At 34.7% G+C, this 13,159-nt stretch overlaps 2 protein-coding genes across 2 annotated transcripts in view; both read left to right on the forward strand.

The window, feature by feature from the left end:
- LOC107722827 (heparanase) overlaps window positions 1-3,641 on the forward strand; it is a 6,981-nt gene extending 3,340 nt beyond the window's left edge. The window contains exons 5-13 of the mRNA XM_016531315.1: window positions 200-373; window positions 455-626; window positions 758-805; window positions 910-1,003; window positions 1,130-1,236; window positions 2,018-2,132; window positions 2,271-2,395; window positions 2,479-2,631; window positions 3,265-3,641. Coding sequence (XP_016386801.1) covers window positions 200-373; window positions 455-626; window positions 758-805; window positions 910-1,003; window positions 1,130-1,236; window positions 2,018-2,132; window positions 2,271-2,395; window positions 2,479-2,631; window positions 3,265-3,424 — 1,148 coding nt within the window. The 3' untranslated portion in view covers window positions 3,425-3,641. The remainder of the gene's footprint in view (window positions 1-199; window positions 374-454; window positions 627-757; window positions 806-909; window positions 1,004-1,129; window positions 1,237-2,017; window positions 2,133-2,270; window positions 2,396-2,478; window positions 2,632-3,264) is intronic.
- A 4,633-nt stretch (window positions 3,642-8,274) lies between these two features.
- LOC107722828 (probetacellulin-like) lies at window positions 8,275-11,923 on the forward strand. Its single transcript, XM_016531316.1, has 6 exons — window positions 8,275-8,503; window positions 8,831-8,917; window positions 10,495-10,612; window positions 10,689-10,835; window positions 10,944-11,077; window positions 11,689-11,923. The coding sequence occupies exons 1-5, from the start codon at window positions 8,464-8,466 to the stop codon at window positions 11,074-11,076; spliced, it is 525 nt and encodes a 174-aa protein (XP_016386802.1). The 5' UTR covers window positions 8,275-8,463; the 3' UTR covers window position 11,077; window positions 11,689-11,923.
- Window positions 11,924-13,159: the final 1,236 nt, after the last annotated feature.

A 13,159-nucleotide genomic window follows, 5' to 3' on the forward strand; every position in this document is an offset into this window, starting at 1 on the left:
GATAGATAGATAGATAGATAGATAGATAGATAGATAGATAAAATTAATGCATCACAAAAATGTTTGCAAAGCCATCAACTGACCCAAAACTCTCTCACACTGACCCTCGTCCATCTTTAATGTTGAACCCAGTAATGTATTCAGATTTTCACTGATCGTTATTGTGAAAGGAAAAGTCAAGTGTCTGTGTTTCTCACAGAATATGCAGTCGATCTGCTCTACGCTTTTGCGAACTGCTCTGGTTTGGACCTCATCTTCGGTTTGAATGCTTTGCTCCGAACCAGTGAAAACACATGGAACAGCACAAACGCAGAATTGCTGTTGAAGTACTGTGAGTCCAGGCAGTATGTGATGTCCTGGGAACTGGGAAATGGTAAGATTTTGGATCTTTCGTTTGATTTTTGCTAATGCATGTATACATGTACCTGTTTTGAATTTAAATCTGTTGTTTTAGAACCCAACAGTTATGAGAAAAAAGCTGGAATCAGAGTGGATGGGTACCAGCTCGGTCAGGATTTTGTCCATTTGCATCAAATCCTTCAGCAATCTGCGGTCTACCACTCAACAGGACTATATGGACCAGATGTCAGTCAGCCACGAGATCACCGCAAAGATTTGTTAACTGGGTAAGTGTCCAGAGAAAATAGTTCTTAATTTTTAATGGACTTTCAGAGATGCCTCTTGTCTGCACCATCAGTCTTACTAATGCATTTGGGTATCGAAGAATGGTAACATGGTTGAACATTCACTTTTATAGGTTTTTGGAGACTGGAGCAAAGGCCATTACTGCATGCACCTGGCATCAGTAAGTTATGATTTACTTCCTTCCTTTCACAAAATCAGAAATAAATTAAATTGGCTTTTTATGAGTCTTTGTATTGAACTTGTTCTCGTTTTTATTCTTTACAGCTATTATGTGAATGGCCGAGACACGTCTTTAGAGGATTTCCTTGACCCTGAAGTGCTTGATACTCTCGCAACAAAAATTAACGAGGTCCTCGAGGTACCAGAGTAATCCTGCACAATATATTAAAATAGAAAGTCTTTTGTGGCAATCAGATTGATCAGATTCAGCAGTGAGAAATGTCAGATAATAACTGAAATTAACTGATAAACTTTCTGCCTTCAGATTGTTGAATCTGTTTCTCCGGGGAAGAAGGTTTGGCTAGGAGAGACAAGCTCGGCATATGGTGGAGGTGCTGTTGGCCTCTCCGACACATTTGTAGCTGGTTTCATGTAAGTCTAAAAACATTTATGGATTTATAAATTAAAACTTCCAGTGTGTTCAAATCAGTTTATAAGAATGGCAGTGAAAGAAATAGCAGTTTAACTCAGTTATTGATACACAAGTTTCCATAATTATTCTACTTGTCCTAATTAAACAAATATATATATGATTTTCCATTTAAGTAATTATAATTGAATGTGAATTCAACAGTTTAAATATAATTTGTTTTTGTTTTTTATAAACTACCGTTCAAAAGTTTGTGATTAGTCGTTTTTTATGTATTTAAAAGAAGTCTCTAATGCCCACCAAGTCTGCGTTTATTTAATTAAAAAATTACAGTAAAAACAGTAATATTGTGAAATATTATTACAATTTAAAATTACAGTTTTTTTATTTTAATATATTATAAAATATAATTTATTACGGTGGCAAAGCTGAATTTTCAGCAGTCATTACTCCAGTCTTCAGAGGCATATGATCTTTCAGAAATCATTCTAATATATTGATTTGGTGCTCAAGAAACATTTATTATTATCAATGTTAAAAACAATTGTGGTGCTTAATATTTTTGTGGAAAATCTTGTCAGGATTCTTTGAATATGAAGTATTTATTTGAACTATAAATCTTTTGTAAAATTATAAATGTCTTTACTGTCACCTTTGATCAATGCAATGCATCCTTGCTGAATAAAAGTATTCATTTCTTGTAAAATGTAATATATATATATAAAATAAAAAATATTTATTATTATTTACTATAGATATTTATAGCTGTTTTGTTTATCGAAGGTGGCTGGACAAACTGGGACTTGCTGCCAAACTTGGTTTGGATGTCGTCATTAGACAGGTGTTAATTGGTTCTGGCACTTACCATTTAGTGGATGATAACCTAGATCCTCTTCCAGTAAGTGTTTCTTATGTGTTTGATCTTTGTTACATAACTTCTGTATCAGTCCAGGAACTTGGACCAGTCAGTTATCCTATTTTTTTTTCTTTCTTTACATTACATTTTGTATTTTTAACTATTTCATACATACGGCAGGATTATTGGCTATCATTGCTATACAAAAGGCTTGTTGGCCCAGAGGTTTTAAAAGCAGAAGTTAATATGAATTCAAGACCAAAGAAACCAATACGGGTATACCTTCACTGCACCAACAGAAAAAGGTACTTGTATTCTCTTGTTCACTATAATTATTTTCTAAAGACATTTACCTTAACCTTTCATATTGTATCCTTTTCTTCTTCAGCACACATTATAGACCAGGTGCTGTGACCTTATTTGCCTTAAACCTAAACAAAAATGAAGTCATTATTATTCTGCCTGACCATATGGCCAACAGCACAATTGAAGCATTTGTGCTACAATCAGCTGAGGCTGGTGAACGGAGTCTTTATTCCAGGTAATGTCTCGTGATCTCACAATGTTTGGACTGTACAATGCAATCATTTTTTTGGGGATGCTATACTACACTTTACTATACTTTTATTACCTCAGATTAATAGAAAGACTGCATGTAATATAGACAACGTTGAATCATTTTATTAGGTAATTTGTTCAGACGGTTTAAAATGAGTCAGAAATGTGATGAATGAAAGTGGTATAAAAGTGTAAAAAAATGTGACCAGTTAAGATATACGTACACTTTCCCTTATTTATTCATATGCATTTTAACCTAAAATCTTGGAAGCTATTAGACACGTTATTATACCTATGATGAAAATTACAGGCCTCTCTCATCTTTTTAAGTGGGAGAACTTGCACAATTGGTGGCTGACTAAATACTTTTTTTCCCCACTGTAATATAGACAACGTTGAATCATTTTATTAGGTAATTTGTTCAAACGGTTTAAAATGAGTCAGAAATGTGATGAATGAAAGTGGTATAAAAGTGTAAAAAAATGTGACCAGTTAAGATATACGTACACTTTCCCTTATTTATTCATATGCATTTTAACCTAAAATCTTGGAAGCTATTAGACACGTTATACATCAACTGTTGTAGTAACAATCCCACTTTTTGTCCATCTTCTAGGTCAGTCAAATTGAATGGACAAGTGCTGAGGATGGTGGATGACCGAACACTTCCTCCGCTGAAGGGACGTGAGCTGCCGCCTGGAGAACACATCAAGCTGCCTGGGTTCTCATTTGCATTCTATGTTCTGATTGAAGCACAAGCTCTGGTGTGCAAATGAGCTCTCATAAAGACTGCTTTTACTGGAGAATCAGGGACACAAAATGTGTGATGACAAAATATTTTGCTGTGAGATTATTTTATGTGAGGGAACTTCAAACTCAAATAAAACGAATCGGTGTCTTAATATAAAATCAGCATTTTTTTTTAATGAAAATTCATATTTATTACAAATATCAGGCTGTAGCCACAAAGAACTTGTTTAATATTTCATGAACAACTTGCACTGGATTTAATCTATTTTACATCTGTTAAAATAAACTGATTTTAATCAATATACTCATTTGTCAGGACATTTTATTTGACGTTAAAATGATTCATTATTTTTCATGCAGATATGCAGCCCTCTGCGATTATAGCAATCAAGCCTTTTGATTCTTAGACATGTTCTGTCTGTGTGATTCAACATTATTCAACATTTTATTTGCTCATTGCCTAATTTGTGTCTCAAACTAAGTGGACAAAACCCTGCAGTGGGTTGTTTTCCCCACCGGGCGGCGATGTTTACCACTGTTGAAAGCCTGAATTGGCCAAGAATAATTTTGGAAGCCATATTACACGATGTGTGAATGTAGACCACAGACCTTTAAGACCACAAGCATGATTTATTGTTGGTGATTTTCAGTGTTGTGAGGTTAAATACTTCACCTTTTATTTGGCATATACCCCAAAGGTTGAAGAGGTTCATTACAAAAACCTGTATGTCCTGTAGGTAAGGAATCCCGTTTAAAAATGCTTTATTGAAATTATGAGATGATGAGCATTTGACAATTTGTCAGTTGTTATTGTCAGAATGTTGACTTTTTATGTCATAATTTTGACGTTCTCATAATTTTGATTCATAATTTAAATTTTGTTCAATTTAATATAATTAAGTCTTTGTCATAATTATGGCTTTTATCTCATAATAATTTATCTCATAATTTTTTTTATGTCATAATTGTTTTCTCTCCTAATTTTGAGTTATGTAGTAGGCTAATTATAACTGTCTTATAATTTCGACTGTCATAATTTTATAATTTTGACAATATTGTCATGATTTTTGTCATTTTTTTCCTTTTTTATGTCATAACTATGACTTTTTTTAAAATCTCATAATTGTGACTATGCACCCCTTTACCTAAGTTCACTGCTTCTGACTTATGTGCCCTCCCAAAGAGGCACAAAATCACTTTCACAGACTTTCACCTTAACTGTTCCATGCTGGTGGAATGACTTGCCTAACTCGATCCAAGCAGCTGAGCCCTTAGCCATCTTCAAGAAATGGCTGAAAACACATCTCTTCCATCTACACTTGACCCTCAAAACACTAGCATTTCTTCTATTTCTATTCTATCTACTTGTGTTCTTTTTATTTATTTAAAAAAAACCTCTAACACTAGCACTCTCGATTCTATTTCTGTTCTACCTACTTGTTTTCTTTTTATTTATTATAAAAAATAATAACTTGACCATCTAACACTAGCTCTCTCTGTTCTATTTCTATTTTTATTCTTTTTATCTGTTATATAAAAAACCTCGCCAGGTATACTGCAGTAGACTAACTGGGACTAAGTGTCACAACACTTTTATTTTTGTTCTTTTGTTGGTTTGATTGCTTCTATTGTCCTCATTTTTAAGTCACTTTGGATAAAAGTGTTTACTAAATGATTAAATGTCATTGTACTGTAATATCTCATAATGTCAATTATAATTTTACTTAGATGTACATGATTGGCTGGTGAAAATTATATATATAATTTTCACCAGCCAATCATGTATAATATGAAATATAATCACCAGCCAATCATGTATAATATGAAATATAATCATATATATATATATATATAATTTCTATTACTTTTTCCATTCTAAAGTAAATTTGTAAAAATATATGCAATCAATCTGTATAAAACTTTATAAGCACATTTTACTGAAAATCACAGTTTACGTGGCTCTCATGAACGAGCACAGTAAGCCCTGCCGTGTCTGTGCTAAGTTGAGCATGGCAGATGCTGAAGGGGTCGTTGTCTGCAGTGACCCTTGATAATACGTGGCTTGTGTGCGACGAGGAGAGCAAACTCTGGCAACCCCGGCCTGAGTGCCAGTCACACGTCCTCTCCATCTCCCACGAGAAATCCCACGGCCAATGAACACAATTCCCAGCAAACATTTGGACGTTTAATGACCGTTGAAAAGACGTCCCTCCGACACGTCCCGTCATGGTTGAAAATTGAACCGACGTCTTCTGTCCGTGAATTACACGTCTTTTCTGCACGTCCCTGGACGTCTAAATGTGTCATCTTCTGGATGTTTATAAGATGTGTTGCTGCATAATTTAAGTATAAGCCTGCATATAAAATAATCACACACCCATTGTGCAACATCGTGAAAGGCACATCTGAATTTGACCAATGTTCTAAAAAGGTCAAAAATCGGTCCAGTCAGACCCGAACGTCTATAAAACGTTTTAACCACGTGTATCACAAACAATAACACATTTGTGGACTAAAGTAAAAAGAAGAGTGTTCTAATTTACCACATATTTTATTGTGAATACTACATTAAAAAAAAAAAAATTAATTCCTTTTTTAAAAAAGCCTTCTGGCACTGCTGAATCCATGTCTTGAGTCTGTATCATTTGGGCTTCACCTCTTCACAGCATCTCAGGAAAGAGAATATTATTATTTTTTTAAATAATAATAATAATAAAATCAACAATAACATGCACCTACTTATTTTGAAAACGTCTTTAAGGTTCTACAACTAAATTTAAAATACAATGGAACAAGATTTTGCGTCCGTTTCATAAATGATGCATTATAAAAAGGTAATCAACATTTATTACATGTTATTTTACTCTAGAATAATCTTAAGTAAAAGATGTTTTGCATTAAATGCGTGTTAGATTAGTGAAAAAACAGCAATTTGTCCCCTCCCTCATCAATACCACTGTGGTGTCCTTGAGAAAGACCCTTAACTAGGTGTAACTCTGTGAAAGTTAACAGGACACTTCTGATAAAGACTGGTAGTCTTTTAGAGAACGGTATTTCTGACATCTATTCTTCACATGTTGCTTGATTAAACCCTTCATTTCGGGAAAATGCGTTAACGCTCTCTCGCGAGATAATCTATCCTATCGCGGGATTTTGCAAAAAATATATACATCTTGGCAGCAGAGTTTTGGAAATTCACATAAAACTCAGACTTGAAATGGTGACCGGATATATATCTGTTTCATATGTATATGCATAAATTTCATTAAAAAATAAAATCGTATTGTAATGTATAGGGAAAACGGGTCGAATAATGACTCAAATCCAGTGGCTTCACAATCACTTAACCACACAGGGCACTTTGTGAATACAATTAGTCATTAAAATAAATACAAATGATCGTGATGTAAATATAAATGATTGTGTATTTCATAAAGATTTATTGATTTTTTTTAAATTGGTTTTGGTCGACTATAGACGTGTAAAGGACGTCAGTGGACGTTAGGCTACCCACAACCTCTTAAAAACTACTTAGGGCACTTAATTTAATTATTGGAGTATTAACAAAGGTGTAAGCACAATTGCTTTTGCATATTTCATAGGAATTTCATAGAGGGTCGTGATGGACTATAAATGCACGTGTAAAGGACGTCACTAGTGGACGTCCTCTCACAACTGATTCACAACAGGGTATAGCTACACATTGTACTACACTTAGCTAAAAGTCAAGGTAACAATTATACATGCAACCCCAGATAACTGTAGAGATGTACAAACGTATCTGAATGCATTTTTAGGAAATGTTCTGTGTTACATATTTTTACCGATTTATGCCGTCCTACCGCGACTATTTTTGGCTAGGGAAACGACGTTGCCGTCGGACCAATGTTTGCTGGGAAGTCCTCACTCCAGCAGTGTGCTGTGTCCACAGAGCCCTCTCAGCTTCATTAAGAGGCGCCGTCTGGAAACTTGAGGGGATTTAGGGAGAGTCAGAGATGTAGGCTACCCCTTAGGAGACCCTGACTGAAGTATTTCTAATGACTCAGTGAACCAGGTTTTTTTTTTAACTTTTTGATTCCAAGGGCTCACAAATATGACGTGCGTTTTCTCCTTTTTATTTTGTCTTCATTTTGTATTCATAATCACGATATCCCATTTTTTATTCTTTCACAAATCCATTTTTTATTACTTACTGCTAAAAAGACTGTCAATATAATAAAATAGGAATTGATTGATCTCATAATTTCACTAATTTATCTTTAAAAAGCATAATTTAAAAATGAAACATATTTGGATTAAAAAATCTGTAAATGTGTTAATAAATCATAAAAATACTTAACATATGACACATGAGACACATGAATTCTAAGATTTTATTTCTTCTTTCAGCGAGGTTTCAGAGATGGTACTCCACGTCATGATTATATTGTGTGATGCTGGGTCATTGATTTTTTTTTTGTTGCACTCAATAAAAGTCTTTATTTTACTGAATGTGCTTTAGTCTCTCTCTTGCTGCCATTCCATGGCTATGCGTTTTAAAGTTCAGGGTTTTCCAATAGATGGTTTAAAGTAGAACTGGCAGTTATTATTTGCTATCAAACTATTGTTCCGGTGTGTAAAAAAAAAAGCATGTAATCATCATAAAGTAAGCAATGTAAGCATCATAAAGTATGTAAATACATGTATTAATTAATATGGCAACATTCACATGCCATTATAGGAAACGCTGACTTTTATGCAATATGTATCAACATGAATCCTTTGCCTAATAAAAGTTAAATATCTCTGTTAGTCTAAACTAATGTAAAAGCCCATAGTAAATGTTCATTCACGCATAAAGGCGGAGATAACTCACTAGCGCCTCCCACACGCGGTTCAATAATCGCCATCCAACCCGTCACTCCTCTAAACTTGAAGAAAACCCGAAGGTAAACTTTGGGAAGGCTGCTGGAAAGTTTTTAGCAACTCAGTGTTGTTGTTCAATAAAATAGTCCTTCTAAAATGAAGGACATGACTTCTGAAGCAACACAGGGAATGAAGTCTTCGCTTTGACGCGCAACGCAAAATGGACAGGACGCGCAGGTTCATTTTGGGAATAATAACAGGTACTGTCCACCATTGTTTTGTTCGTTTGCAACAGCTATAGAACATTTTACGACACTGCAGATTGTAGAAGTACCCGTTTGCCAACTTTACCGTCTTTTATGTACTTGTATTTATGAATGTGCTCGTGACATCAGCAGCGGGTGCGTCTTTGCTTCAGTTGTGTGTCAGACTTCTTTTATAATACTATGAAAGATTCTATTCTTAGCACTGGAAGCCAGTTTGTCACATTAGAAGGCACTCTATTGGTTAATCATAGAGGGAGGGATTTCAAAGTGTAACCACAATCAAAAGGCCTATATAACCCACTATAACATTTGCCTGGACAGCTGTTGTCCTGTGCAAACACTCCCAGGCTGAATGGAATACCACAAAGACACCATGCGATCACCATGACAACAGCAGCAACTGCACAGGTAAATACCATTGTCACCCCTAGTGAAATGAGCAAACCAAGCCTTCAATATTTTCCATAAAATTCGCCTTCACCTCATGCAGAAAGCGTATTTCGAAGCTGTGGTGAGGTTTGTCTACCACTGACTTGAAAGACGTGAGATGTAACACTGTGTTTACCCCTGTTGTGTTGTGTTGTAAAAGCTGGGCTTCCCCTGGGCATGACATGAAAGTCTTGAAGCCTGACCACCTGCTGAAGAGATAAATAGGATATTAAATTAAAAGATTTTCTTATGGCATGAAAATTTTTCACTGGTGTTATTTGATCACCACAGAATTCTGCCAAAGCCATTGGCATACACTGAGGAAAATTGGGCTGTTATGATAATAACCAAGCTTCTTTGACACTTTTAAGCCTTGTAATTTTACTTAAGAAGCGATAACTCTCCCAAGCTCAAGTTTAGCATCTCTGTATAGCAGATAATCCTCTCTGACTGAACTCGGATCATGTTACATGTGGCCAGAGGTGGTAATTAGATCCTTTTCCATTCAACTTTTAGTTCATTCTGAAGTCAAAGCTCAAGTTTCAGTGGTTGTAGACCGGTCTTTTTTCTTGCTCAATCCTCTGAGTTTGGCGTTTACAGTTGGCTTGTATAATGACATGCATAATATTGTAAATAAGTAAACAGACAACCCTGGTTTTGTTACTCTGTATTGTAAGGATCCTCAATATATAGATATTATTTTAGTTATCTCCAATGTTAGAGCTTTTTTTAAACATGTATTATATTGATCGATATTGGATCTTTATTGTGTATGTTCATATAGATCACATTTGCCATTAGCTAACATTCACATAAAGTTTATAGTTAAAAACACAAACAGCTTTGATAACACTGTTAAATGTAATCTTTAACAAATCTCAAAGTGAATATCCCTTTTTTCATGCTGTGCATTATGTACAGCAAGATGCCTAAATTCACTTGTGACATTTTAAATGACTGATTTTAGTTTTTGGTGTATTTTTTTATTTATTTAGACAAAGTATAGAATATATAAATATTTTAGTTTCGTATCGACCTATAGCATGAACATAACTATTGGCCAGAATTTAGTATTTGTGAATTCCCACTGTATTTTACTTACCAGTTTTTATGACTAAATAGATTAATTTGATTAAACAAGGATGTTTTAAATTGATTAAAAGTGTCAGTGAAGTCTTTTGAGCTTTCTGTTCTTCCAAGAATCCTGAAAATAGTATAAATTTTTCCACAAAATATTAAGCAGCGACTGTTTTCAACATTGATAATAATAATAAGTGTTTCTTGAGCTGCAAATCAGCATATTAGAATGATTTCTGAAGGATCATATGACACTGAAGACTGGAATAATGATGCTGAAAATTCAGCTGTGCCATCGCAGGAATAAATTATGAAAACTGAAAACAGTTATTTTGAATTGTAATAATACTTCACAATATTACTGTTTTTACTATTTTTGGTCAAATAAATACAGCCTTGGGAAGAGTCTTTCAGAAACATTAAAAAATCTTATGTGTATGTGTCTAATGGTGATATGTTTACCTATTTCAAATCTATAGATTCAAATGATGAGCACAAATGGAGTGGGCATTTTTCTAAGTGTCCAAAAGAATACAAGCATTACTGTATCCATGGTGTTTGCCGTTTTGTAAAGGAACAGAACACTCCTTCATGCAGGTGAGACTTTGACCTGTCCATCTCTCAACCAGTCAGATATGAAAATGTAGATTTTTTATTAAATTTTTTTGCACAGATGTGAAACAGGATATATTGGCACTAGGTGCGAATATCTTGATCTTGATTATCATGTAGGAGAACGAAGGAAAATAATCATCGCATGCGTGGTCGCAGGATTGGTCTTTCTGATTCTGCTCATTGTCTTCATATGTGTCTGTACACAGTGAGTGATGTGTTACATTATTAATACTTTCATAGCTTAACAGAGTCAATCTTCAGTGTTTTTAACCTTGAATGTTTTTTTTCCCTCTCTTCCTGTCTCGTTTCACAGCAAACAATATAATCCATGTAGAAGAAAGAAGAGAACAAAGGAAACAAGTGATGAAGATGAGAAGCTCAGTTCACTAAACACACGTGAAGCTTTAGCTGCTCCGATCGGCACATCCGACACAAATGTTGTATGAAGTGAGTGTGTTTATTTCTTCTCCTACTTCATTCCGTTTACATTAAGTATGTGGTGCATTAGGGCCACTTACTTATCAGATTATTAAACCAGCGGCTCTCAAATGGTTCAGGACTCAGATTTTACTTTGGATATCAAGTGGCAACCCAATGCACTACCATAATTGTTTATCATACAAAGCAAAACAAAATATCCTTGAAAATAAACTTTAAAATAGATTCATTGTTTGTTTTTTTGTATTGGTAAATGCCTTTTTCTATTATTTCATGCAGTCTGCAACCAATAATTCACTGCATAAAATGCACTGTGGTCAGGACAAACCATTTTATTCATTATCAGATTAAATATTTAATCCAATTCAATTAGAAAGTGATCCGCACTCATGCTCTATAAAACTGAATGGCAATCTTTTCATACCGTACAAGGGCATTGACCTGTCATCCTCTAGCATTTTAGAAGCACACTGCAGGCTGTAGAAGGGAAAGTATGGAAACATAAGCAAAATGTCTGTCTGACATGTGTGGTTATTGTGACGCTGTTCAGACCTTGGTTGCCAGGCAGTCAGATCAACTTTTAGCTCAAATAGATGGGTCTAATGATCTTTTTCTTTCAGTGAAACAGTGAAGTGATCCTGCCAGTGTCGGTATTGGCGTGATTGTGGTGTGGAAATGAGGACCCGTCCTGCCGAGTGATGAAAGCAGTGCTTTACAGTAATCCTGAGTGGACTTTAAATGAACGTTGAAAATCTGGTGTGTCAGGCAACCTTTGCAGGGCTCGCAAAATGTCAAAATCGCTGGTACCCCTTCGGGCAGACATTCTTCAGATTTTGGTAGCCCAAAATGAATTTAAGTAGCCCGAATAAAAAAAAAAATGACATCGGCTGAACTTCACTGCGCACAAATCAGCATGATTAAAAACTTCAGTGATTGCTTTTTTTCTTCAAATAACAAGACAAGAGAGTAGGGGTGCAATGGATCACAAAAGCCACGGCTCGGATCATATTGCATTATCATATCAGATTTTGAGTAACAGATCGGATCATTTTGCAGATGAGCAAAAAAGTATGGTTCTTTTACTTCAGTCTGTGTGCATTGAATTTATTTAATACACGAGTTTCACAATTTGAGTTGAATTACTGAAATGAACTTTTCCACGACATTCTAATTTATTGAGATGCACCTGTATATGCCTTCAGAATGGCTGTAATGTGAAAGCATATCATAATTCAAATAATTGAAGAGGTGGCATGCAATATGCTGAATGCAAACAAAGCCAATTGATGTTGGTTTAATTATAGGTCTGTTTATATTGCATATGAAGCACAGAATATTGAAATATTGCCATATTGGATTTGACGAGATAAGATATTAAGTTAAATAATAAATTGTTATATGTTTCAACAGTTTAAGGAAGTAGTTCTCCCGACATTAATGGACCAACATTTTCTCTTTTAACTTTGATTTATTTATTAACATGTACAAAGAAAATGTTTTGTTTGGTGTTAAAAGAGTATATTTTAAATTGTGAAATTTAGGGATGCACCGATACCGCTTTTTCCAGTACTCGCCCGATACCGATACTTTTATTTTTGGTACTTGCCGATACCGAGTACCTATACCGATATTTGTATTGCATTTGTACATTTTTTTAAAATATTGGGTACAGAAACCAAAAGAGTATGTATAATGTTAGTTGGTTATTTTAATTTATCAAATAGATACAGTCAAACCAAAATTTATTCAGACACCTTCAACATTTCTCACATTATCACAGTTTATTCGCTATAGTTTAGAAAATGGTAATAAAATATGACAAGAACTCAGAGTTAAACTGTGTCGGAACAAACCTGAACAGTACAGCCTAGCGCATTTCACACAGGCTGCTACATTCACTTTCGCCAGAAAGTCGTGTATGCCTAAGGTTGAAAATAAATGATGTTTATAGTGAATGCTACGGTGGCCGAGAAGTGAAAAGCAAATCACAATTCTGAAAACAAAATAACAAATTAGTTTTTAATCCAAATGATGCGTGTGCTACAGCAAGTGAGTGAACATCAAAGATCACACAACAGAAGTGCGCGCTCT

This window comes from Sinocyclocheilus rhinocerous, unplaced genomic scaffold, assembly GCF_001515625.1.
Source record: "Sinocyclocheilus rhinocerous isolate Xijiao unplaced genomic scaffold, SAMN03320098_v1.1 scaffold1055, whole genome shotgun sequence".
NCBI lineage: Eukaryota > Metazoa > Chordata > Actinopteri > Cypriniformes > Cyprinidae > Sinocyclocheilus > Sinocyclocheilus rhinocerous.

Coding starts and splice junctions, on each gene's coding strand:
- LOC107722828 (XM_016531316.1), top strand. CDS start 8,464: ATGGACAGGACGCGCAGGTTCATTTTGGGAATAATAACAG. Junction 8,918..10,494: donor CAACAGCAGCAACTGCACAG/GTAAATACCATT, acceptor TCAAATCTATAG/ATTCAAATGATGAGCACAAA. Junction 10,836..10,943: donor TTCATATGTGTCTGTACACA/GTGAGTGATGTG, acceptor CTCGTTTCACAG/CAAACAATATAATCCATGTA.